This window comes from Merops nubicus, unplaced genomic scaffold (assembly GCF_000691845.1).
Source record: "Merops nubicus isolate BGI_N331 unplaced genomic scaffold, ASM69184v1 scaffold6027, whole genome shotgun sequence".
Classification (NCBI taxonomy): Eukaryota; Metazoa; Chordata; class Aves; order Coraciiformes; family Meropidae; genus Merops; species Merops nubicus.
In genome coordinates, this window is record NW_008622207.1 from 4350 (window position 1) to 30012 (window position 25663).

At 45.0% G+C, this 25663-nt stretch overlaps 1 protein-coding gene across 1 annotated transcript in view; it reads left to right on the forward strand.

The window, feature by feature from the left end:
- TEKT4 (tektin 4) overlaps window positions 1-6893 on the forward strand; it is an 11235-nt gene extending 4342 nt beyond the window's left edge. Inside the window, exons 2-6 of the mRNA XM_008944692.1 lie at window positions 1298-1368; window positions 2876-3019; window positions 3802-4024; window positions 4991-5145; window positions 6674-6893. Of these exons, the coding sequence (XP_008942940.1) occupies window positions 1346-1368; window positions 2876-3019; window positions 3802-4024; window positions 4991-5145; window positions 6674-6893 (765 nt within the window). The 5' untranslated portion in view covers window positions 1298-1345. The remainder of the gene's footprint in view (window positions 1-1297; window positions 1369-2875; window positions 3020-3801; window positions 4025-4990; window positions 5146-6673) is intronic.
- The last annotated feature ends 18770 nt before the right edge of the window (window positions 6894-25663 follow it).

Below are 25663 nucleotides of genomic sequence, written 5' to 3' on the forward strand. Positions count from 1 at the left end.
AAGTGCTAAAGGAAGGCTTTTATTTCTCATTTAAAATTGTGCACATTGCTCAGGGGAAATTGTCTCTTTATTTACATGGAGACTGAGTACCCAGCACAAAATCATATCAGTTATTATAAATGTGATTTCAAGCTCTGGATCCTTCTAACCCTTTAAAATCCTTCTGATTTTTGTCCTTCACAGCTCAGACATTGAAATCCTTCCTCCCTGCACCAAGTGAGTTTAGTCTTCTCACAGTTTGTGAAACAATACAGCCACGTGTTTCCTTTAGAGCTTGAAAAATGGTGTTTTCCTTTCCAATCCTGATTGTCCTTTTCCATTTAGGATAAAATGATCTTTTCTATGGTCCCCGTTGGTTTCTCCTGATGGAGAAATTAACACTGCAGGGACATAAAAAGCAGTCCAAGGATCAATGAGTGCCAGCAGTGTTTTGGGAATAAAGTTTATTAGTAAGTGTATACTCCCTTAGCTGTCACTGGATGACTGTTATTGATGGAAATCAAAATTAATTAGGAATTTTTCATATACAGAAGCTTTTTTTTTTTAATATCTGAGCCACAAATATTAAATTCCTTTAAATAATGAAAAAGAGAATGCCTGCTGGCCTGGCTTTTATACAATATTATGTAAACATCAGGTCAGGGAGTCACTTCATGGAGCATTGACAGTTAAGCCCTAAAGCAACATTATTGCAGTCAAAAATGAGCAGCAGGTACTGGTTCAACAGGAGATTATTGGAAAAAATATGATCTTTTGTGGTTTGGTCACGTTTGGGTGGAAAAGAGCATTCCTGGTAAAACCAGCTTGAGCTGAAACTTCAGATCTTGGCCCCATTATCAAGGGGAGGAGAAGTTTTGGGACTTTAGAGCAGTCAGTGTCTTGCAGCTCAGAGGAATGAGGCAGCAGAGGCAAAATGAGCTCATGGAATCAATAGATCTAATAACAAAATTAAAACTATAAATGTAATTTGGTTTCTATTACACCACCTTTGTTGTACCTGCTGAAGCAGCCATGATACTGCTGCCTTATTTTTCCCTGCTTCCAGGCTGTGCAAGTAATTCAGGTATTGTTTAATCTGATAGAACCCAGATTTTATTTCATTGACTACACATGCAATGATTTCTGATGCCTGAGACTTAGAGCCAAGTTACCTCAGCATCCACCAACTGCTTGGAAAATCATGTCTTGCAATAACAAGGTAAGAGCAGAAGATTGAAGTGTTTATGCCCTGAAATCAGATTGCTCTGTAGGACAGTGGGTACTTCTCTGGACACCACATCTCAGTGTTTTTATCTAGGAAGCTGAACTTATCAGAAATATCCAGGAGCTTTTGAAAAGGACCTTGATGCAAGCTGTTAACCAGATGAGGTAAGACATTTGTCATGATCTCTTAGTAGCTGATTTACAGAGCCAAATAATTCCTGGCATATAGGGGTACGATGCCCAGTGGACAAATTTCTTACCCATGCCAGGCTTATGAGCCATCCAAATCCCATTTCAATCTGTAAGAGGTATCCAGTGATGAAATATCAGGATTTTCATGGAGGGTGAGGTAAGGGCAGAGCCATGACCTCAAGCCATGCTTTAGATTTTCCATCCTGGTTTCCAGTCTGTGCCTTCAGTTCTTTCATTTTCCAACATGGAAATCAGCTGCAGGAAAAGTATTCTCTGGGTATCACTCTCACCTTCTGGCACTTGGTGATATATTTGTAGTTTAGGGTCTTTTGAATTAATTTATCTGATCAAAGAACCTTTTCAAGCTGAGGGGTTTTTTTGCTGACAGATGTCAGCATGAATTTAAAATCTTAAGACTTCCCCTTCTGTATCAGGATGTTCACTGCACTTCAAAAGGAATATTTGCTTTTAATTTCTAACAAGCCCTTTGGAAATCTGTTAAAGGTGTATCACTATGAAGGGGTTAACTGCTGGAAACCTGGACATTTTAGGTTGGGTTTGTTTTTTTTTGTTATCTGCTCCAATTTGTGCTCTTCTACCAGATAAAATGAAATGTTGTATTCACAAAGAGTGTCCATAAATGCAAAATCATTTCAAATGGTTCTGTTATATCATTTAGAGTATGAGAGGAGTCTATTGAGTGCAAGCCTCACTTTTTAGGATTGTTTTTAGATCATTTTAGTCCCATTTAGTGCCATGATTTAGAAGCATTGGCCAGCAGAATCTTTTTAATTCCTTGGGTGACAGTGACATCTGGTGTTAACAGCTGATAGCAACCCACTGCCTTCTGTAATCAGTTATTTAATTAATTGGGTGACATGTGACTCATTTAATTGACAATAAAGCAGAAGTTTTACCTCTGAAGATCATTGTAATTGTATCTTCCAAGGACAAATTACCCTGTTTTCATGCTACAGTCTTTGAAAGTCAGACAGGAGGGCTCAGAACATGATACAGGGGCAACTTATGGAGGGCTTAGATTTGAATCATGCTCAATATGTGAGAGAAGGAAGAGGATGTGTCTTCTACTACCACTGCTTCATGTCTTATCATGGGAAGAGTGTTCTGTTGGGCAACCTTCCACCCATTCTCCCCACAATAACTGCAGCTGTTGCCACTATTGAAGACATCCTCTGTGTTTTAGGGGTGTTATATAAAATACAAAGTCCAAGAACTCCTTTGTGTCAGGCTGTAAGAGCCTTCAGCTGGCACAGAAGAGTACAGAAGGTCTAGGGTGGTGGTCAGCACATCAGGCTGGCTGTCCTAGCAAGGACAGGGGGAATTTGGTTAAGAAAAAGGACAGTTTATGTTCTCATTGCTCTTTGAAAGACAAAGACTCAGAGCCTGGCGAGTGTCTGTGGGGGTGGTGTGAATGGTGTTGTTTTCCACTAACAAGGTGGGGAAATAACAACTTTTCCAGGTTAAATCGAGCTCACCAAGAGGTTTGTGAAAGGGACTGGTCAGACAAAGTCCAAACGTACAACGTGGATGAGAAGTGTGGGAGATACAGCAACCAGAACACCAACATCCAGTTCCACCCTGCCTCAGTGAAGGTTGAAGAGAGGTGAGTAGCCACTGTCATCATCCTCCCCAGACAACCCAGGGTGGCACTGCTTTGGGCAGTGTCACAGCTTGGAGGTGGCTCCATGGATGGTGAAGGTGGAGCTCCCACCTCAGCATGGCACAGGTTGGTGGTTGAGCTGCCTCACTCTAGGCCAGCTGAGCTCCTATAAGTTTTTCTTGGGAATAATTTGCTTTGTAGTTTTAAAGGCTGATGTAAATCCTGCTGTTTGACATCAGCAAGATGCCCAGAAGAAGACAGAAGAAGAAGAACCAAGTGCTGCTTCCTCTTCACAGAGAGTTTTACTCTTACAGTGACCCTTGCTGCTTCTCCTTCCCCTTCCAGGCTGTGTTCAGATGATGTCCCAGGTGCTGTGTGGGTCCTTCTGATATCATGGCAAAGCATAACCAGAGCTCTGGGGTCATTTTGTTTTGAAGCAGACACACACTGTACAGCTTGAATCTCTTCACGTGGTCATTTGCTGGAGATTTAACTGCTTGTGCTTGCACAAAAAAAGCATGTGTTTAATTTTTTTGCCTAACTGAAGGGAGAAGAACTTTGGATGGCTTTTTTTTCATGTATTGCTTCCCTCAGAAGCCACAAGATGAACAAGAGTTTATTAATTTTATAAAGGATTAGTCATCTTCCTTCATGGTAAGTCTTGCAACAGCAAAACCAAATAGAGCTGGGCAACACTTTGGTAGAGAGAGAACTTCAGATTGTCAGATTGAGAGAGAACAAAAGATCCAGGATTCTATTTGTACCCCATTCACCTCTTCTTCCAGTGCCTCAACACCAGAGACATGGGCCAAATTCAGTCATGACAACATCTCTAGGGCAGAAGGAGAGAAAATGGCTTCCACCAACCTCCGTGCCTTGATTGACAATGTCCTTCATGATGCCTCTGAGGACCTGAGGCTGCAATGTGCTGCTGTTAATGAGGCTTTTGCCAAACACTTCGAGGAGCTGAGTGATGCAAAACACAAGCTGGAGCATCAGCTGAACAAGGCAAGGGTTGTTTTTTTGAATGCTGGCTACAGGTGTGAGAGTCTCTTTGGGGAAGATCACAGTATAGTTATCCTCCACAAAAAAAAACCCCAATGTCTTAGCCCAAGTCAGGTATTGACCATGATTTTGTGTCAGAAGTATCTAAGAGTCTGCAGAGCTGCACTGAGGGGCCAGTTCTGCTTTTTCTGCTCCCTGTTGTGCTCCTGCAAACAAGGGGTGGACTTAAATATGAAGAAAAGGAAACACTTTCTTCCATGGCTTCCTGAACTAAGTCACTGTGAACACCTTGTGTGACCCCCTGAGGTGGTCAAGGAGCTGATCTTTGGGCCAGGATCCCCTGGTTATCACAAAGGCCATGTGGTGCTGCAGCAGTAGCAGCAGCAGCAGCTTCTGGGGAGTGGCAAGAGGTATCTTCAGCCTCTGCCCCTTTCCACCTCCTGCTTCTCTGCTGGGCCATTGGCAAGTGTGGAGGAAATAGTTCTTCCTTAGCAATGACAGCTGAGTAGACTTTATTTTTTGCATGTGTGTTGGTGGTTATGAGGGAGAAGGGATTCAGACTTTCCTCTTTTTTTTTCCATTTCCCTCCCTAATGCCAGAAATCTGCTTTTCCAAGCTGATGAGCAGCTCTCAAGATCATTCCAAATAGCTTGAATTTTTCTTGGGTCATTTACAGCTTAAAATTTACAATGAAAAGCAACTTGTGAAGTTGGGATGTGTTGTCAGGAGACGTGGAAAAGAGTTTTTGGAACAGCCTGCAGAATAGTTTCTGCTTCTTTTTTGACTGAAAATCAGATTCTCAGAGCAGTAGCAGAAATAAAGAGGTCAAAACCACCTTTGCACTTCTATGTTCTGGCCAAAGAAGAGGTCAAAGCTCATTCTCTAGGCCCATGAGCAGATGTTTGGCATGCACAGAGACAATGTGTGTCTTTTTTTAAACCAGTCCTTTTTCTTGGGTATCCTCTTTAGACCCTTAAGGAGATTGGAGATCAAGAAGCCAACATTGCTGCTCTCAAACAAGCCATCAAAGACAAAGAAGCCCCCATGAAAGTTGCTCAGACCAGGCTGTATGACAGGTCTTTTAGGCCCAACGTTGAGCTCTGCAGAGATGATGCACAATTCAGGTAAACATCATTAAATGTAGGTGAACACTATTATCCATTCTCTCCAGAAGTGCTGTTAGACAATTCTCCCACTTTTTATTGGCAACGTGTGGCTTTTAGCTTTTATTCCTAGTTTTGACACTGATTTAAGTCAGAATTCATTCAGTTGAAATCACTGTGAGGAAAATATCATTTTAAACTGATGTATTGACCTGTAGAAAATCTATAGACCCAACTCTGCCTTTTGTCTCTTCTCTGAACTGTGTGGTTTCTTTTTGATTTAGATGATGCAAAAATTTTTGACAGCACCTGTATCACCTGAAAGCTTTTTGCTGTTAGCAGGAGCTCACCACAAGGTGGACTGTGGAACAAATGAGTTGGGCTTCAAGTGCTGAGCATGGAAATTGGGCTGCACATACTCGTAGTCTGAGAGGGAGCCTCAGTACTGGGAAGCATCCAGCTGGTGGCATTTGATTTTCAGTAATAATCCCTTTTAATACTGGAGGTCAACAAATCCTTTCGAATTATAGGTCTGAATGGCACATTTGTCAGGGTTTGATCTCATTATAAGCTTTGTAATTGATTCTCCTCCTTCACGTTTTCCTACCCTGAGGAAAAGTGGAGAATTGGCTTTTGTGGGCTTACAAATCTCCTGGTTGCAGAGGTGCCCAGCATTCAAAGGCAATGTGTTGTTCTTTAGACAGTGAGGAAGAGGCTGTAGCTGATCCAGCTGCTTTACACCATCCCAGGCACACTCCTTTGAGGGCCTGATTCAGCAGCCCACCCATGTGCAAGCTTTTCAGTGTGGTCATTGCCTTTCATGGGATTTAAGGACACATGCACGTCCTGTGCTGAAAGTTTAACTTTTAACTGCCAGGTTCATGGTGTCTGGAGCTGCTCAGTTTGCACAGCACACAAGGATCTTGCTTTCCCAGGAATTAAATATGTGCCTTCTCTGCAGGCAGGTTGCAGTGAAGCCCCAAACCCCCACTGACTTGTTTGGTGGGCTGCTTGAAAAATGGGTTGTTGCTTTAAAAACTGATATGCTTTTAGAATAATGACTTTTTTTTCCTGCTCTCTGGTGCCAGCATCATCTTTAATGATTGAGTTTTATACCAGTATTTACACCAGATATCAAAAACGAGGCTTAAAGAAAAGCTGCTCTGGTCAAGCAGGGTGATTTATCTGCCAACATGGGTGATTTATCTACCAATGTTTGTCCTAGAATTCTTCATACAAGTGTCCTGTGCAGTGGGAGGAGGTGAGGATGGACACCTCCACCATGCTTAGTGGCAAAAGACATTCCTGGTACTATCTAAATCATGGAAAGCTTCTGTAGAGAAGCTGTGAAAGTGAGCTCTGCATTTGTCCAAGCGTGTAGGACCTCTCTGAGGTGCTTTGTTGTTGAGTATTATGAATTTATAGTTGTTAATCTTTATTCCCTTTACAGTTCATAAGTCTTTTTGAACAAAGAACCTTTTCATCTGAACTTTTTAAATGGCTTCTGCTCTTTGTTTGATTTTTTTTTTAATTCCTTAATGTAATTCAGGTTGATCAGTGAAGTTGAAGAACTAACTGAATCCATTGAATCTCTGAAGAAAAAGCTGCTGGAATCTGAACAGACCCTCAGGAACCTGGAAGACACACGGATGGATTTAGAAAAAGAGATAGCTGTGAAAACAAACAGTATTTTCATTGATAAGCAGAAGTGCATGGCCCACCGTGCACACTACCCTGCTGTGCTGAAGTTAGCAGGGTACCAGCAGTGATCTCTGCACAAACTATGCAAAATGTAGAAGAAAAATGTACTCTAGAATCTTTCACATAAAACAGATGGATAATATTATATTCAGAAGTCCTGTATTCCCTGTATTTTCTTCTGTTTGAGTTAAAATCCAGTCGTGTAGCATCGTGGTGGGCTTTGAGTCTTGCCTTTAAAAGTTCTATAAAAACTTGCCTGTGAAGATCCAGTGGGTTTAAAACACAACTTAAAGGTAATTCATTGCCTCTGGAGTGTATCTATATCATAAATGCATCATTTTCCCAGTATGGGATGTTTGAGGTCTTCACCCTAATAAGTGAATACGTTGAGTGAATATTTATTGGGAGGAATAATAATAATATACACAGATGTAGCTCTAACATTTATAGCTTGCCAGCATCTGCAGGCAGCCTGAAATGAGAGCAATAAAACTGCCTGCCTGACAGAAGCTCACACGAGCTGCAAGGAAGCAGATGATAGACTTTTAAGCTGCACAAACATTATTAGTAAAGAAAAAAAAAAGGGAAGTTTGCACAGGTTAGATGCCAATCTGCCTGTTGGCCACCCCCCCTATGAGTCTGTGACACCTGCCCATGAAATCTGTCCATGAGTCCAAGGATTTTTAACTTTCAAGTCAATAAATTTAGTTGTTTTTGTTTTTTTTTTTCAGGAAAAACAGCTTGTGAACAGCAATCATGACTTTTAACTTAAGTACTTGGATGTTGAATTGAGCTCTTGATTTGTTCCAGCTCTTCCCTGGAAGCAAGACGTGTGTGTTTGAACTGCTGCCTGTAATGGAGAACCCATCAGATTCATCTGCTCTGGCAGAGCAGTGTGACAAATGCCATTTGTCCATTAGCTTAGTAGGCCACTTGGTTAAATATGTGTCAAAAAAAAGGGGAAAGGGTGACACAGAGCAGAATTCCATTATGGTTTCCTGTATTATAGTTTTTTTTTCCTTTTAAAAAGCAGCTGATCAAGGAGAGGAGAAAAAAAACCCAACAACTCAAAAAGCAAAACACACAATTCCCCCACCCCAGGCAACAATCATCTGTGGCTAGAGGAGAGGCCATTAGCCTCTCTGTTTTTCCCACAGCCAGCTCTTTGTATTATCCTGATAATTTGTATTATCAGGATGTGCAGAGCACTCTTCAGCAATTGCCCTCCTGCTAAAAGCTGCTCCCAGTTCTTTGAAATCCAGCTACGTCACCAGCTTTGCACCCCAGCCTCTGGTTTACAGGCTTTGTGTTCAAGAGTTTTGTTTTGCTTTTTTAAATACGTTTCCTCTGCAGGATTTTATTGTTAGAGTCCAGATGTTGAGTCCTTATTTGAGGGAAATGGCACGTGGGTTAAAAAACAACAGAAAAGTGGCTCTGCTGGGCTCACACAGAACTTAAAGGGGTTACTGAGGATTATTGCAGACCAAAAACATTCTTTATTCTGCCTTGCTTCAAACACCTTCAGCACCTTCCTTGCTGGCAGCACATTCTAACCTGTTCTCATGCTCAAATCTTGCAGCCCAGTCCGTGGATCACACACCCTGGGATGCTGCTACATCACTGCACGGTGCTGCAAAGAGCTGACTTGAGCTCCAACAGAAGAATAAAACACTTTCAAAGGTGTTCCAGGATTCAGAGCTGTGGTGTCCAGAGAGTTTTGGACATTTAGCCCCAGCCTCTAGGCAGTGAACACATAAAAGAGAGGGAAATGTAAGATAGAATATATAATATTGACAACTATTTCTCAGAAAATAAGAATATATAATATTTACAACTATTTTTTCACAAAATAAGACAGACTATACAATATTCACAACTATTTTTTCACAAAATAAGACAGACTATATAATATTCACAACTCTTTTTCACAAAATATTCACAAAAACCTTTCAGAAGTCACAGAAAGGAGGAACGAGTTCAAATTTACCTTACTCAGCCATGAAAGACAAAGAAAAAAAGTGGAATTTGAGTTATGCTCATTGCAGATGGGATGAGGAGAATAAACAGTCCAGGAACCAAAACTATTGTTTTAATTCAAGAGTTTTGCATTAGAGAGAGGGAAAGAAAAGTGTTGTCACCTGCTTTGAGACTGTGCTGGGTACAAATAACCTTATGCCCCCTATTGGGTTGTAAATGGAGCTTTTCCTAATTAAAACCTACCAGTTTAATTTACCTTTGTGGACTAAATCACTCTGCCCTTGCTTTAGGCCAGTCCAAGAAAATCCTGCTCTGGTAAACCTAATATATTGGCAGGAGGGTGACCACTGCCCTGAGCAAGCTGTAAGGGTGAAAATCAGATGGAACAGCTTCAGGTTTTAGTAATGATTTCTTTTCTTTAATTGCTGATTTAAAAAATACTAATTAAACCCCCTGTGCCAGCATGTAAATATGTTTTTACATTATTTTTTTTTCATAACTCCTTCTTAAGATCAGGATTTACCAGGCAATACTTTGAAAGATGTTTTAGCTGGCTCTCATGTGAGCTGGGATCTCAGGCTAGAGCTCCCAACTGTCCTCAGCTCTACCTGTTAATCTGTGTGAAAAGTGTGGAGTTTTTTGGCTTCATTAGGATTTTTTTTGTGTGTTTATTCCCCTGTGAGAATTCTGGTTATGAAGACAAGGGTTAATTTCTGGAAAGCCCAAATGTTTTCTCATCTGCTTACAGGTAGAGGAAGGAATTAATGCTGTGACAAATGCTACCTCATAGTGCCTGGCACAGGGACTTCAGGAAAAAAAACATTAAAAACTTAATTGTTACTTACAAGCAGATGACATTCTGTCTATGATGATAGTTCTGCAATATTTTTACTATGAATAATTGATTTTCTCTAAGATTGAACAACTCTCTGATAATTTCAGCCTTGCGCCCTGTCACAGGTCACTAAAAATTTCACAGCAAAGTGGCAGACACCAGAGATGAGATTCTTCAGAAGACTTTGTCTCTGCTTTTAGACCTCTGCCCATGCAATACCTGCTTAAAGTATGGATCCTTACTTCAGCCCACGTGGTAGACAGCCACAAGGACAGCCAGTAACACCAGTAACACCAGTAGCACCAGCTGTGTCTTCAAGAGGAGACCTGAGCATGGGCAGTTTTTTTCTGTCTCAAGATTACACTGGAGGTAATTTGCTGTGTAATTACAAAATAACCCGCAGAGAAGTGGAAATTATTTTTAAATCTTTTCCTGAGCTATTTTCCCAAGTGATTTCTGGGTAGTCTGTTAGTTCTGCAGGCCCCTCTAAGTAAATTGCATCCCAACATGAGTCTTAGCAGCAATAAAAGTCACAGGAGCAACTTTATGGCCGTGTACAGGGCTCATTAGTGGCCTGTTTTATTCCTAGGATGTCTCATAGCTGGGTCACACACTGAGTCCATGGCAGCCTGAGAACAGGAGCAAAGGAGAACCTTGAAAGCAGATCCAAAAATTCCTTGCAGGGAGGGTTGTTGGAAGGACCATTGCAAGGCTGTTTGCAGGACCATTGCAAGGCTGTTTGCAAGGCTTGTTTCCATGTATTATATCCCCTTTTCCATATCCAAAGTGGCAGGGGGGTCTTCACAGCACTGAGAAACAAATCCCATCTGAAAAGGAGTGAGGAGAACTGTGTGAACACCAAAGGGTTCATGTGGCTACTAGGTCCACAAACAACCAACCTGAGCTGGACTTGCCATTAATAACATCACTGGCTATTGTTTAGTAATTAAGCAGCATTTCATAGACATATTCATTTTGAAAATGTCTTAAAGTCTGTTTGGAAAGCAGCTCTCCACTGGTTGCCATTTGTCCTCCTCTTGAGAGTTTCTGTACGTGAGGTTAAGGGTGTAACATTTCCCATAGCCAGGTATCCAGGCAAGCTCTGACCAGCCCACACTGTGAGCAAACTGTACTTTGCTCTGTTGTTGTTCAAGCTATTGAACCAACCCCCAAGCCCACAATTAACCAACGGGGTGATGAAAGCCTGCAGGGAAAGCTGCTTTCAACGCACCACCTCGGAGTATCTGCTCACTCCACGCTCCTTGGTTACTAAAGGCTTTGCTCTCTCCCTTCTCTGGGAATGTGCCCATCTCCAAATATTTGAGATTTGTCACTGGGAGCTTTTGCATCCAGTTGCTCCAAAGAAAGTTCATCTGAAGAAATGCTTCTGTGGGACTCCTAGGTTTAGTTTGCTCAGAGGAGGAGGCATCACCTTGTGATGTCTTCAGGATGCACCAGAATGGGAGCTCCTCTTTTGAGATGCTGGTGCCTTTACCTCCCACTCCTGCCTGTTGTCTCAGGAGGAGTGATGGGCCCCTCAGGATCACCTCCCAGCTTCATTCCTCTCTGGATGGGGAGTGACAGTCTGTCCTCACTCTTCTGTGGGTGATGAATGTGGTGGTTTCTATGACAACCTCACTACTGCAACCTCATGTCAAAACATCCTGCTCACAGGGGGAGGTTCTGGGTCCCTGGACTAGTTACATGTGCCAGGCATGTCCTACGAGTTCCTCTTCAGCTTTCCTTAGAAGAAAAACTAAAGGAGGATGGGAAGAATAAGCAAGTTGGGTATTTAGGAGGACTAGACAATAAGAAAACTGTTTGAAGGAAGCCCGTGTTGACAAATGTATTGAGGCAACAAGCTCCTAAGGTATCATTTCAATCTCCCTGCCATGGGCAGGGACACCTCTCACTAGAGCAGGTTGCTCAATGCCCCATCCAGCCTGGTCTTTCTCTTTAAATGCCTTTTATTATTTATTTGGAGAATGAAAAAAAAGAAGGGAGGCACATCATAAGTCAAGTCTCATCTCTGCTCCTCTCAAATGCTGCACCAAGATCTGCTTCTAAGGGGACTGCAGTTTCAACAAGCCCAGCCACCCTCAAAGGAAGAGTAGCAGGAAGGGATAAATTCCTAAGGGAAGGAGCCATAGAGGGTTAAAAAAAAAGAAGATCTTTATTTTTGAAAGAAATAGGAAGATGAAGTATTTTATTGCTGGTTCTTGGAGGATTTCTATAAACATCTGACAGGAAAGAAAAATAGAATGACCTTTTCTCATTGTCATGCACAGTTAAACAAGAAGACTGAAATGTCCATCCCAGGGTAATCTGGGAGATGTAAAAACCATCCTTCCAAAAAGGAAATAACTCTGAGGATGGGGAGAAATTTCACTTCTTTCTTTAAAACACCGATTGTTTCATCCTTTAAAAATCCCTCATGTTGCCAGTGACTTTCCCTGCCAAGGGACAGAGATGTCTTTCAAATCAATGGCTTTTAATCTCTTTCAACCAAAGCAGCACCAAACCATCAGAGAGAGGTCCAGGGAACAACCCATCTCTGCTGCTCAGTCAGGGACACAGGAAAGTGCAGAGGAGGAAAGGCTGAAACAAGCTAAACTAGAAGGGAAGAGCAACTGCTGCTGGAAAAATTGCAGTTTTAGTAGTTAGGATGAAATATTCCCAGTTCCTGCTAATCCCTCCCGTGTTCCTTGTGGGCACTGACAGGAGCTGGAGCTATTTCTGGTGCCAGATGGACAGCTGGAGGTCCACAGAAGACAGTGAACAGCTCTGATTCAGATGTGAATCAGAGAAGCCAGGGCTGTGGGGATCCATCACCTTTCCAGCTCAATTTCCCTCATGCCAACAACCCAAAAAGGAGCCAGACCAGCACATCTGAGCACCCCCCACATAGAAAATGTTGAAATTTTACAAATTGAAATTGCTGCTCATGCTGCTGCCCTTCCCAGCGTGGGGAGCTTTCCTCTCCACCCTCCTTTCACCCTCATCTTCCCAATATTTCACCCTTTTTCCACCAGCTGACATATGAGGAGACACCAAGAGCCAGGAGATGGGTCACCAGGCTGCAGGAGGACGTCAATGAGGCAGTCAGCTGTCAATCCCCCAGCTCTCCCTCCTGCTCCTGGGTTTGGGAGCCTATAGGGACGACGTGCCCAGGACTGTAGCACATTTTCCTAGCTCAGCCCCAGCATGGGAACGATGACCTCAGCTCTGCTGGCATTGAGTCAAGCCACGTCCTGCTCCCCTGGATGTTCCCTGGCTGAGAACTTTATCTGCTCACTAACTGCAGGATGAAAGGGTGCAGGACGTGGGCTCTCCAGAGCCAAGATTCCCAGTATTTTATGACACCAGCTTTGTCCAAGGATAAATTCAAGACTGTGAAGCTGCAGGAGGCATCATAAAGCCTTGGAGCTCCCATGGCTGTGAACAGTCACAGGCTGCAGTCATGAAAGAGCTCAGGAGTCTCTATATATTTCAGGAGCTGTAAATAAAACATTGGACCAGCAAAACCAACCCAACTTGTGAGCTGTACGTGGGTTTGGCTTCACCACCAAAGGACAGGCAGGAGGTGGATGGAGCAGAGAGCAGCTAAGAGCTCTTTTTGTTATCCTAAAGCTTTCTGGACCAAAGCCAGGCCATCTCCAGAGGGCTGAAAGGCATCAAGACACATGTTGGAAACTTCTGACTGGCAGAGTGGGTGAAGGCAGAGGCAGAGTGCTGTGGTCAGTTTGGGATGAGGGGGTGAGGAACCACAACTTGGACTCCCAAAGGACTCTGGGCAGTCCCAGGTGGGACATTTGCAGAGAGTCACTTGGACACCCAAAGGACTCTGGGCAGGACTTGGCCAACAAGTCCTTCCCAGGTGGGACATTTGCAGAGAGTCCCTGGTTGCTGTACCCATGGGGTGCAGAATTTGCCTCCTGGTTGGTGTGAGGCAAAACAGAGCTGTGAGGAGCCAGGATTGCTGCCTCCTGGTCTCTCTCCCAACCTTTCTTCCAAACCTCTCCATTGCCCCTTGCACACCAGGAAGAAGCCTGCCTAGATGCTGAGCTTTCTCCTCCTGTGGGGTTAACACACTTCATGTGTTTCTTCTTGAGTTTTCAAGATGTTTGAAAGAAGTTTCCTCCAAGCTTTCTTCCAGGAGGGACCGTGGCCAATCCTGCCCATCCATGCTGCCAGGATGAAGGGCTTACTGTCATCCCAGGAAAAATCCATGGAGCTGTAATCAGCTCTTGCTTAGCTATAACTGCACTTAGCTGGAGCTCTTCTGGCTGTGTAGATATTTTCCAGAACCCATCAGGAGTCCCAGAGGAAGCAGCACAATCAACCTTGGAGCCAGCACAACTCTCGTGGAGCTCAGCATTAGCCACGTGTTGTGGCAACACAGTGTCTAGACCATGACTTACCACCCAAATTTTTTAGTTCATGTCTGTTTAGGAGAAAAAAAAAATGGAAAGGGGGACAACAGGGTGTGTTATTCTGGTTTTGGTTTGGGTTTTTCTTATTCTAAATATCACACAGCTCGTTTAAACTGTGTTCATAGACTGAGCAAAAATAGGGGGGTTGTCCCAACACACAATAGCAGAAGATTTAATGTAAGAGATTTTCTTTACTTGGAAAGCTTTGCAGTTTCTCCTTCCTTAACCAGCTCCTTTTGGGAACCTATTAACTGAGTGAATCATTAGTGGAGGGAATTAAACCAGCCAGAACTGAGTCAAGGCTACTCAGCAGCCCAGGGGAGGTGGGGCATGGAGAGCAAAAATGGGAGGCTACCAATTTCTTCCATAACTTCTCTTCCCAGAGGAGAAGGCTGCAGAGCAGGGTTGCACATCCAAGGCAGGGAAAACCCCCCCAGTCCTTGCCTGCATTTCCCTTGCAGAAGCTTCTCCCATCATGATGGAAGTGCCTCGTTCAGAGGTGGGCTCATGATGAAGGATCTCCTTCAGGAGTGGTGAACAGAAGATCATCTTGATGACGGCTGCACTGTGTGAGCTCTTCCAAGGAAAGGCTTTTAAAATCCAAAGGGGTTCAAGCAGGGGAGATTCATGCATCTATCTCTGTCTGCAAATCCCAATTCCTTTCTGGGAAGGCCACGTTGGTTGTCAAACTGCTCTGTGCTTGCTGTGAAACTCCAGGAGACTTTCTCTGCCCATGCACAGTGGTCACTTGTCTGGAAACCTGGCAGCAGGTGACCCTTAAAAGCCAACCAAAGTCTATGGCCAAAAATCAGCGAGCTGGCAGGTTTGCTGGAAGGTCTACACGACTGGTGAGCACAGAAAAGGGCTTTTTTATGCTGTTAGCAGAGGATTCCTTGTTTGCAGGGCACCATTTCTGGCACGGGGAGGAGTGCTGAGTTACAGCAGAGTTTGCAGAGCTGTGGAGGCTTCAGAGCAGAAGATGGATGGAGGCACCAAGGCTGGGGGTATTCAGAGCAGCTTAACAAGGGCTGCCCAAGGCTCAGGAGGGGCAGTTCTGCCTTCCATGGGCCATTGCTCTGAGAGGCTTGGTGGCAGCTCTGCTGGGGAAGGGGCTCTGTCCTTCTCCTGGCTGTGATGATGCTATTTGGTCACTGTAGCTATGACCTCCTCAGTTTGCTTTAAGGGCCAGCGTGGTTTTGACAAGGTCTCTGTGCCTCTGGAGCTGCTGATGCAAAGCTGTAGCCAGCTGCCTCCTTCCATCACCCAAAGAATTAAAGGCAGGCAAATCTGATGCTTCCCCAAGCAGAGACCTGGCAAATGCAGCTCAGATGGACTCTGCCAGATCCAGATCCAGATCCTGACCTCCCATGTGTGTCATGCTGCTCTCTCCCCTCCCCTCCCCACCTTGGGTCAGCCCCAACACCCAACAAACCTCTCCCACTCCCATCAGCATCCCCTGCTAGGCTGGAGCCCACTGGTGTAACCACATTTACTGTGTTTTGTGGCTTTATCTGGAGGGTCCTTAAATATGGGCTTAGTTCTTACCACTGACTTGCTAAGATTTTAGATTTAAGATTTAATTCTTACCACTAACTTGCTTGAATTTTGACTATATATATTTTGTCCCTGGGGGAGGTACAGCCCAGCTGAGGTGCTGGAGCAGAGGCAGAGGGGGCAGGATCTTTTTTTTCTAAGGGTGTTCAAAATAAGTCTCTTGTGTGCCAACATGCTGGTAATCATTACTGCTCATTACCATGAAGAGAACCCTCTAAATCAGTGTCCCACTGATCTTTTTCTGGATGCAAGAAGGTAACTAGCCCTGAGGATTTCCAGCTCTGGTACCAAAGCTGGAAGCAGCATCTCTAATTTTGGCCTTTCTTGGGTCAACAGCTAGTTAAACCCTTTTAAAATAATTTATGATTTCTAGTTACCTTCTCAGCTGCTTGGTGCAAGTTTTTCCAAAGCTTAGACACCTTGCTCCACCCTTGAACCAAGCTGGTCCACAGGGTGGGGGCGAGCCTGGGCTGAGCCAGCCCCTGGGTTTGGCACAAATGTCACCTCCTCCTGCTACCCTAAAGCTTCCCCTGGGCTCTACGTTGGTGCTGAAGAAAGGGAAACTTCAAGAGAGCATCCTTCAGAAACGTGAGCATCATGCCACACTCTGATTATCCACCCAGCCTCCTAATCCTCAGTTTGTCTCACAGCACACGATGTGTGTGTGCTCCCAGAGGTAAATCCAGTCTAGAGTTCTTTCCCCTAAACCTAAAAATTTGAATTTTTTTTAAAATTAAAAGAATTAAGCCTCCCCCTCACTGAGCAGCCTATGTTTAAATGCTTTGCCTCTGCTCCAAAATTCCAGCTGACAGTTTAATCAAAGCTCTTACAAACCCATTTCCCACCTCTGGCTGCCAGCTCTGATTGCTCCCATGTTCTCCTCCTTTGATGAGCTACCAGTTTGGTGGGAAACATCCTCTCTCAGCCCCATTTACTGCCCCCTGATCATCAGCCTGGGGCAAATCTCCTGGTGACAACAAGGGAAAGCAGAATAACGATGGGAGGGCTCTGGTGGGGAGTCATGTGAGAGAGCCTGGGGCTGTGTACAGGCTGTGATCACTTCTCAGGACCTTGTCTGACCAGCTAAGCATCTTCCAGTGGTGGAGGGAATAAGCTGAGAATGAACCACAAAAAACAAAGGGAAACCTGAAAACACCTCTACCAGGTTAAAATCCTGCAGGGAACATGCAGCCCCCCCCTATCCTTGCAGTTCTTTCTGCTTGTCTTCCACCTCTTGGACCTTCTCTGGGTGTGTGGCTTTAGGTCAGGCTGGAGCTACCCTTGCACCAGCTTCAGCCTCAGGCTGCAGAAATCCCTCCTGGAGAGAGGCAGCTCTGGCATTCACACTTTGCAAATGTTTTTTAACAATTGTTCAGCTGCTGTTGCTGTGCCAGACGCTGCCCTGGCCATCTGTGGGGCTGCAGGGGATGGGACATCCCGTGGAGCATCACCCTGAGCCCCCCAGTCCTGTGCACACACGTGGAAAAATGTCTTTTCCACCCTAAAAAAAGCTGTCACTGCTAATAAGTGTGAAAGCTCAGGCATGCTGCATCCTTTTGCTTCTGCCACACTCTCTATCTTTCAGGTTGGAGATTAAGGAAAGGGATGAAAAGGGAAAACCAGCCCAAACCCATCTTTCCCTTTCCACAGAAAGGAGAGAGTCAGGTCCTGCTTCCAGTGACATTGATGCTTTCAATTGTTCTCTTCTGACATTTCAATTATATGTTTTCTGTAAATAAATATCAGTAAGTGTGAGAGCTCAGGCATGCTGCAGGAGTAAGCTCCATTGAGGTGTTGGAGGCTAAATCCTTTTGCTTCTGCCACACCCTGTATCTAGAAGATTAGGGATTAAGGAAAGGGATGAAAAAGGAAAACCAGCCCAAACCCATCTTTCCCTTTCCACAGAAAGGAGAGAGTCAGGTCCTGCTTCCAGTGACATTGATGCTTTCAATTGTTCTCTTCTGACATTTCAATTATATGTTTTCTGTAAATAAATATCAGCTTTGGGATTCTCCAGAACAGAATCTTTGTAGAGACTGTCTTCAAATCCTCACCCTGGTTCACCAGCTGCTTTTCCATCTCAGGGCACTGTTGGTTTTGCTGTAGGGGAGGGACTCTTCTGAGAGCTCCCAACCACCTTTTTCTCCCAGGTTCCAAACTCCACTTGGTAGGAAAGAAAAACGATGCCCTTAAATCAAACTCTCTGCTAACACTTCTCACAGGCTGCCGTGGGAAGTGCAGAAAGCTGAAAATCACCTTGCAGTGAAGGTGGGGTTCAGAGAAACAATATTTTTCCCTGGCGACTGGCTTTAAGGGAAACAAAGAAAGATGGGGATGGGATTTTGCCCTAAGTTTGAACCAAATCCCTCTGTTGGCTCTGAGAAGTTGGAGCAGCATTAAACCTGAGTGGATGAAACGCTGCCCTGAGTGACCCTGGCTCATTACCCTGCAGCCTAAAGCCTGACTCAGATGATGGATCCAGTTATTTGATTTGCTTTCCCCCATGTTACATGCTCAGCTCCACTTGGACCTGCAATAAAAGCTTTCTGGTATCCTGCAGAGTGGCAGCTCCCCTGGGGCACCTGGCCCTGGGTGAGGGCACCTGGTTCTGCCCCTGCCATCCTCCAGCAGTAGCAGAGACGTGGCCCTTTCCCTGTCACCTCATCTTCCCCATCACCCCCTTTTCAGCACAGATGCTGCTCTGTAGCTGCAGTCTCTGAATGAAGACTTTATTTCTGAGGTTTGAGGCCATCTGGGTCTGCTCTGGGACCTTTGGGCACCGTCAGCCCCAGCTGACACTTCTCCACAGACAAGAACTAACCAAAAGATGACAAAAATCCCTCTCTTATTCCCACCCCTCTGCTGAGATTGGCCTAAAAATATTCCTCTGGGAGCAAGATATGTATTGCAGGAACCTGGTTTGCAGGTCACCACAGCCAGGGCTTGCCCCCAGCCCTGGTGGGAACTTCTCCTGCCCCCTGAGGCATTTGGGACAGACCATGAGCTTCACTTTTCTGAGCCTCCCAGAGAGGCAGAGCAAGTCGTGGACCTTTTCCCTGAGCTTGGGTGGAGGGCTGGAGCTCTGCACAGCAGCAAGGAGAGCCCAGCTTAACCAGGACACCCATTTCTGAGTTCTCTCTCCACCTTCAGCCTCCCCAGCTTCTCCTGCAGGGCTGAGCCTGGCAAGGGAGGATGCACCCCGTGCTCTCAGCCTTGCATGGACCACCACCAGCACGAAGGGGGCTCTTTGCTCCATTTATCCCCCCCAGAAAACCCTCCCAAAGCCTCCCTGAGCAAAACACCACAGGTAAAGCACACACCAACAACCTGCACTGTGCACAGTCAAACCCTGGTGATGTCTGGTCCCCCTTGTCCCTCTGTCCATCCCCAAGGGATGCAGGAGGGTGACCACCACGTGTCCACCTCCATCTACAATGCAAACACCCATGGCATGGAGCATGGTCAACCTGCCAGGGCCAAATTGCTCCTCTACCTGCTTCCCTTAATCATGTTGTCTCAGGGGTGCTTCACAGCAATGCTGGACAGGATTTGGGGAAGGGGAGGTTTGGGCTCAGGTCTGATCAGCGCTGTGTTTAGCCAGGGCCAAGCACCAACGTGGCTGGAAACAGGGAAACCAACAGCCATCAACCTGTCCTGCCACAACACACCTCTGGTTTTCTCCTTTCCTCCCGAAATCCCTGCACCAAAATCCACTCCACTCATCTGCAGTGTCTGCACCACAAAAAAAAAAAAGGAAAATAAAAAACCCAATTGATGAGGGGGAAAGAAAAGCCCACAAGCTGTTTTCCTGCAAGAAAAGGAATAACATCTGTCAAAAAGATGATTTTTTACAAGTTGTTTGTCTGGTTATCACGTTGAACAAGAGTTACATTTTTCTCCCTGACAGCTCATCACAGAATGCTGAGCTGAGGAGCACTCAGGAGGAATGGAGTGACTGAGATCCTGCTGGCCTGCCTGCTTCATCCCCTCTCACTGCTTACTCCTGGATAAAGCAGAATTAAATCTAAGAAAAACCAACCAAACCCAAGAACTGCAACAACCTGCAGCTTTAGCTACGTTCTTCCCTCCTCTGCACTTTTTCTACTTAAAGAAAGGGACAAATTCACAGCTTGGAAAGAGCCCAGGATACTCACTTTTGTTTCTTCAGTGAGGATTTTCCAAACTTTGATGGGTAAGATGAGGAAAAGGTTGCACGAGATTTTGCCTCATGTGGGTCCTCCCCATGCCACCAGCCATCAGTGCATGAAAGGTGGGGCTAAAAACTGGAAAAGTGGGCTGGGGGGAGGAAAAAAACCCCAAACATCAAACCACATTTATCATCCTGTTGTCATTTGCTGATATGAGATGTTGATTTTCACAGGGAAATGAAAGTGGGGAGGGGAAAGTGTTGTTCTACAAGTCAAGTGAAACGTTGTGTGAGCTCCTCCAAAATGAATTAATGTGATTAATTTAATTTTCCCACTTAAAAAAAAAAATCATACTGGGGAAATTTGGAGATGGAAATGTTTCCTCTGGGAAAATTCAGAATAAACCATCCTGACTTCTTTCCAGTTTCCTCTGCAATCACTCACTCACAGATAACTCAGGCTGCCAGAGGAGCTGCAGCTTTGTTTAATTTAGCAGAAATCATTAAACCTCCCCATCTTGACCCCCAGAATATAATTTCATTCAAGAAACAAGTGGATTTTCTTATCACTGGTTAAAAAAGAAAGGCTCCTGGGTGTATTAGCAGCAGGATAGAGCTGGGGGATGCATCAGGTTGTTTTCCCTCTGGCTCTCCTACATCTAGCAGCAGCCCTGGAATGGATCAAATTATGTCAGGCACTGGACTTTGATGGGAACTGGTTCAGGCACATCCTCCAGTGATGGATGAGACCAAGGAGGTGGCTCCTCCCACCCTCTTGCTGGCCTCACATCCCAGTTTCATGCCCTGGGAAGGACAAACAGCAGCCAAAGGGCTTTGCCCCATACCTCACTAAAGATGAGCTCTGGATACGAGCAGTCAAAAATAATGCTTATGTAAATGTGGTGCTTTCATTAAAATAAACAAAGAGAACAAAAAAAACAAGCTTGCAAACATCCCTGACTGGCATAATGGTCTGTAATTTGCTGGAGTTTTTAATGCCTATCTTAATTGTGAGAAATGACTTTGAAATCAGTGGGTGGCACATGGAATGACTGAAATAATGCAGCGTTCCTGCTTTCAACATCTCTTTTAATCATGGGTGGGTTTTGTCTTAAGTTTGGGTTCTGATTATGTTTTCTGTACACAACCTTCTTTTCTCTCCCATTCCTCTTCACACCCAAGCAGCTGCTGAGCAAAGGGGGATTCTGAAAACTTGTCTTAGAAGTGCTCCCACCTCTGACATCAACCCCTGGAGCTCCATGGCCCGAGAACAGGAGCCAGGTAGAGCCCCCAGAGGCTTCTTTGCAGGGTCCCAATCATAGAATCCTTTAGGTTGGAAGGGACCTTTAAGATCATCAAGTCACTGCTTAAAATCTGGTCACTGCTTAAAATCTGGTCACTGCTTAAAACAGAGCCCAGAAGCCACCTGCAAACCAATTTCTCATCCCATAGAAATGAACTTTTATCTGCTTTGCCCTTTCCCCAGGCAGGTTGGGGAAGGTGAGGCTAAAATTAGCTGCAGCTCCTGGCTCCGTGCTGGGCTGGGGAAGAGGCTCCTGAGGAGCTCAGCAGCAGCAGGCGATGGGCAATTTGTCATCCTGCCTATTCTGGGGGACAGGAGGGATCAGTTTTCCCCATCAGTGCCACGCTGGAGGACTGGCAGGTTGGGAAAAGCCTGCAGAGGACTCAGAGCTGGCAGGTCTGCTGGGGTGAGGGTTGCAAAAGCCTCTTTTTTAGTGTTTTATTTAGTGATTTCTGTTGGAGATGATTCCCTCTGTCACTGAGAACTGAGCTTCTCTTGCCAAGCAGCTCCAGAGAAGGGCAACGAAGCTGGGGAGGGGTCTGGGGAACATGGCTTGTGAGGAGCGGCTGAGGGACCTGAGGGTGTTCAGCCTGGAGAAGAGGAGGCTGAGGGGAGACCTTATTGCTCTACAACTCCCTGAAAGGTTGGAGTGAGGTGGGGGTTGGTCTCTTCTCCCAAATAATCAGCAATAGTACGAGAGGAAATGGGTTTAAGTTGCACCAGGGGAGGTTTCAGCTGGATGTTAGGAAGAATTTCTTGACTGCCAGAGCACTGGCCCAGGCTGCCCAGGGAGGTGCTGGAGTCCCCATCCCTGGAGGGGTCAGAAAAATGCATGGATGTGGCACTTGGGCACACGTTTTAGTGTTCATGGGAGTGTTGGGTTGATGGCTGGACTTGATGATCTTGGAAACCTTTTCCAACCTTAATGACTCTATGATTTTGAGCTGAACCAGAGCACATCCCCAGCTGAAGCAGCAAAACAAAGACTCACCAGCCTGGAACCCACAGAGCTGCTGCAGCAGCCACAGTCCCACTGCCTGTACTCCATGTGACCTTCACATTTCCTATTGAAACTACAAAACCAGACCCCAAAGAGCATCCAGCTCACTGTCCTCTCTTCTGGAACACTGTCATGTGCTGCCATTTCTGCAGCTCCACCAGTGGTGAGAGGATGATTCCCCAGCAGAGAGGATGCTCCTATCCAGCTGGCAATGAGCACCACGGGGTCAGCGTGTGACCCAAAATGAGGGGTTCACCTCCTTCAGCTTTTCTCACCAAACCCTTCCCATTCTTTATCAGAGGTGACAGTTGTTTTCCCAGCTGTCCATTCAGGGAGCCAGGGTGTCAAACTCTCTGATTGAATTAGTCTGGGTAATGGATAAGGAGGTAAAATGGGATGAAAAATAAAGTCACCAGAAATGAGATTATTTTTTCAAGGTACATTTAACTGACTGTGACATTTGAGAGTGTGAACCTTTCAGAGAAATAAGCAAGGCCCATTTGTCTGAGATCTTAAATATTTAATTCCCAAGAAGACAGAGACAATTTTTCAGATCGTAATAATTAATTTAGACTTGATCAGCACGAGAGGGGAGCTTTGAGCTGGCATCATAAACCACTCAAACAGGAAAAGCAATGGCAAATTTGCCACGTGCTGGAAAACCCTTCACAAGTGGAGGGATGAGCAGCTTTGGGATGGGTGGCAGGGGACCAGGGCTCTCCTCCTGGTTCTGCTAATCACCAGTTTTGCAGCCACGTGCAAATCTTGCCATCTGGTTGGTTTCCCTCCCTGCTTTCCTGTCATTTAGAGCATGAAATGCTTGCAGCAAAAGGTGCAAAGATCTGTGGAGCCCTCTCCCATGCAGCAGAGGGGTGCTGGAGCCCTTCATTTGGCCTCTGCTTTCCAAGCGTGGCTAAAACAGGCACCCTGAGGGAAATGATTTAACTAAGTTGCTTTTAATTACTATGATGCTTAACTCTGGAGTGGGTGCTTGGAGGTTTATCCAGCTAATCCCTGATGTCTTGCTGATTTTGCCTCAATATTGACCCAATTAAACCCTTGGGTGCTCACCACCATGGGGAACATGTTGTGTGGTGCAGCTGGACCCACATTTTTGGTGAGTGAATATCTGGAGCTTGAGCAATGACCCTTCAACCTGAAGGAAACTGCCAAGGTGTTGATGAAGAGGGGAGAACATCCTCAGGACAGGCCCTGGGGTGGCATCAGCGTTGTCCTCCCAGGCTTGTGATGGAGCTGGGATGCTGCCAGCCAGGGTTTTGGGATTTAGCTGCCTGAGGGACGTTTAGGAGAATCAGCAAACTGGGAAGCCAAGGCTGGAAGAGCAACAGGCACCATCTTCAGCTCTCAGGGCTGGTTTGGCTTCCCCTAATTATTACTCAGCTCCAACAGACTTGTACTTCATCACAAACTCTTTGGCATACAGTTGAAAATAATATTTCCTATGCTTCTTTGAGGGAGATTGATACAGATAATATTTGGGAGTAATTAGGAACAGGAATTAAGTCTGAATAAATTAACAATCTGTAACTCTTCTCTCTATGCCCACACCCAGCCTGACTGCTAATCCAAATGCTGCTCTTCTTCCTCAGAATGAAGACCCAAATGTTTTCAGTGAAATGCCTTAATCCAGATTTCTTAGCCAAGGTCTACACAACGAAGGGCAGAGCTCGTTACTCGGGGTGCACTGATTGGGCAGATTTGCATATTGGTATTTTGGGGGGCAGGTTGAAGTAGACAAGAAGAAAAACTCATTGGAGAAGAATAGAGGGGAGGGACAGTGTAGCAGCCCAGGCAGCTCTGGAGAAGGAATTTTAGAGGGAAGAGAAAATGCATTAATAAATCAAGATTAAGCATAATGAATGAATGACTCTGTTTTCTTGGAGAACAAAAAAAACATGGTGATTTTATCTCGAAATCTATCAAATTGAATAGATTGTTCCTTCCACCAGTAAACGTGACCCTCCTCAGCTTCACTTTGTCCTTTGAGGGGTTGAACTCAGAAGGGAAATTAAACTACTAGATCAGGAAAGGGAGACATTAGGTCTCACTAAGAAAGCAGCTAAGAAATAAAGTCTTTTGCACAGTTTGAACAGGATAATTTGGAAGGGGAAATACAACAGGAGCCTCACAAAGGATGGGGAGCAGAGAAGCAGGAAGGTAATTGTGGCCTTTCTCCTTGACAGGCAGCTAGAATTAACTCTGCTGCAGCAAGAGCAGCAACAACCATCTGAATATGTATATAAAATAATCCATTCCATCAGATCAATGATTAGAGCAAAGGCCACCACGTTTTTCACTTCCTCAAATGTAGCTAAAAACCATTTAGCAGGAAGATCAATTTTATATTTCATCAATTACCACCTCTTGATTATTTTAATTTCTGATTTCTTTCTTAATTTCTTTCTCAAATCTCCACAGAGTTGTTCTTTGATGAGCTGAGGGGTTTTTTTGTGGTTCCTTTGTGAATATTTCCAGGCAGCTGCTGAAAAGCAAGTACACTGGATAGACTGAGCAAAAGGGTCAGTCTAATATAAAGGATAATAGGACAGAGAATCAGAAAGAATCAGAAATCCAGGGAAATTTTAGTCCATGTGCAGTAATGAGGGTTTCTGACAAAGCATCAACTCTTTTCAGGGCTAACACTGGGAATTCAGACAAGAACCTCTGGCATAAACTCAACAGCAAGCAGCAAAAATTTTGTATTTGGAAAGAAAGGATGCAACTGAAATGCAAAAATTTTTGCTGGGAAGCTGCTCCTCCCCACACTTGGGCTCTAGACCCTTCCCCAGCAGCTTCGTCGCCCTTCTCTGCCCATGCCCCAGCCCCTCAAGGTCCTTCTGGGAGTGAGGAGCCCAACACTGAACCCAAGATTTGAGGTATGGACTCACCAGTGCCAAGTGTAGGGGGAAGAGTCTTGATCCAGAAACGTCTTGGGTGAAGTCTGAAGCTCTCTGCCACCCAGCCCAGTGGGGCTCTCCTCTATCAGAAGACCCCACGTGTGGATTGGTGCTGCACATCTCCATCTCTGTGCACCAGTGATCCATTACAATGGTGCTGCTCATCTACTCACATCCAATTTAATTTATAACTCTCTAACATCAAGGAAAAGACCTGCCTTTGATTTCATCCATTTTAGGATAAACTTCTCATTTCACACTTTGTCCAAGAAGGAGATCAAATGGATTTGAGAAAGGTTTTTTTCCCTTGGAAAATTAATCTTCTTTAAAGTCCTTCATGATTCCTCAAATGTCCCATGGTAGAAATAACTGGCGTGCTTGAAACAAATAGATATTAGAGTAATCAAATTCTTCAGCCTGGCTTTTTATCCTCTTTATTGCCCTGTGAACTCCTCCATCATAAACAGCAGCACTTGCAGAAATAAGTCACTGTCAGCGAGCTCAGAGGAGCTGAAAGATTTGCTGTAATCATACAACTGGTGCTTAGTGTTGCCTGAGTATCACTGCACCTTCCAAGTGTTTATCTGATTCAATTACAAGGTGCAATGAGGAGCTGAAAATATATTCCAGATATATTCAGACCAGAGTGTCAGGACACGACAGCTCCTGCT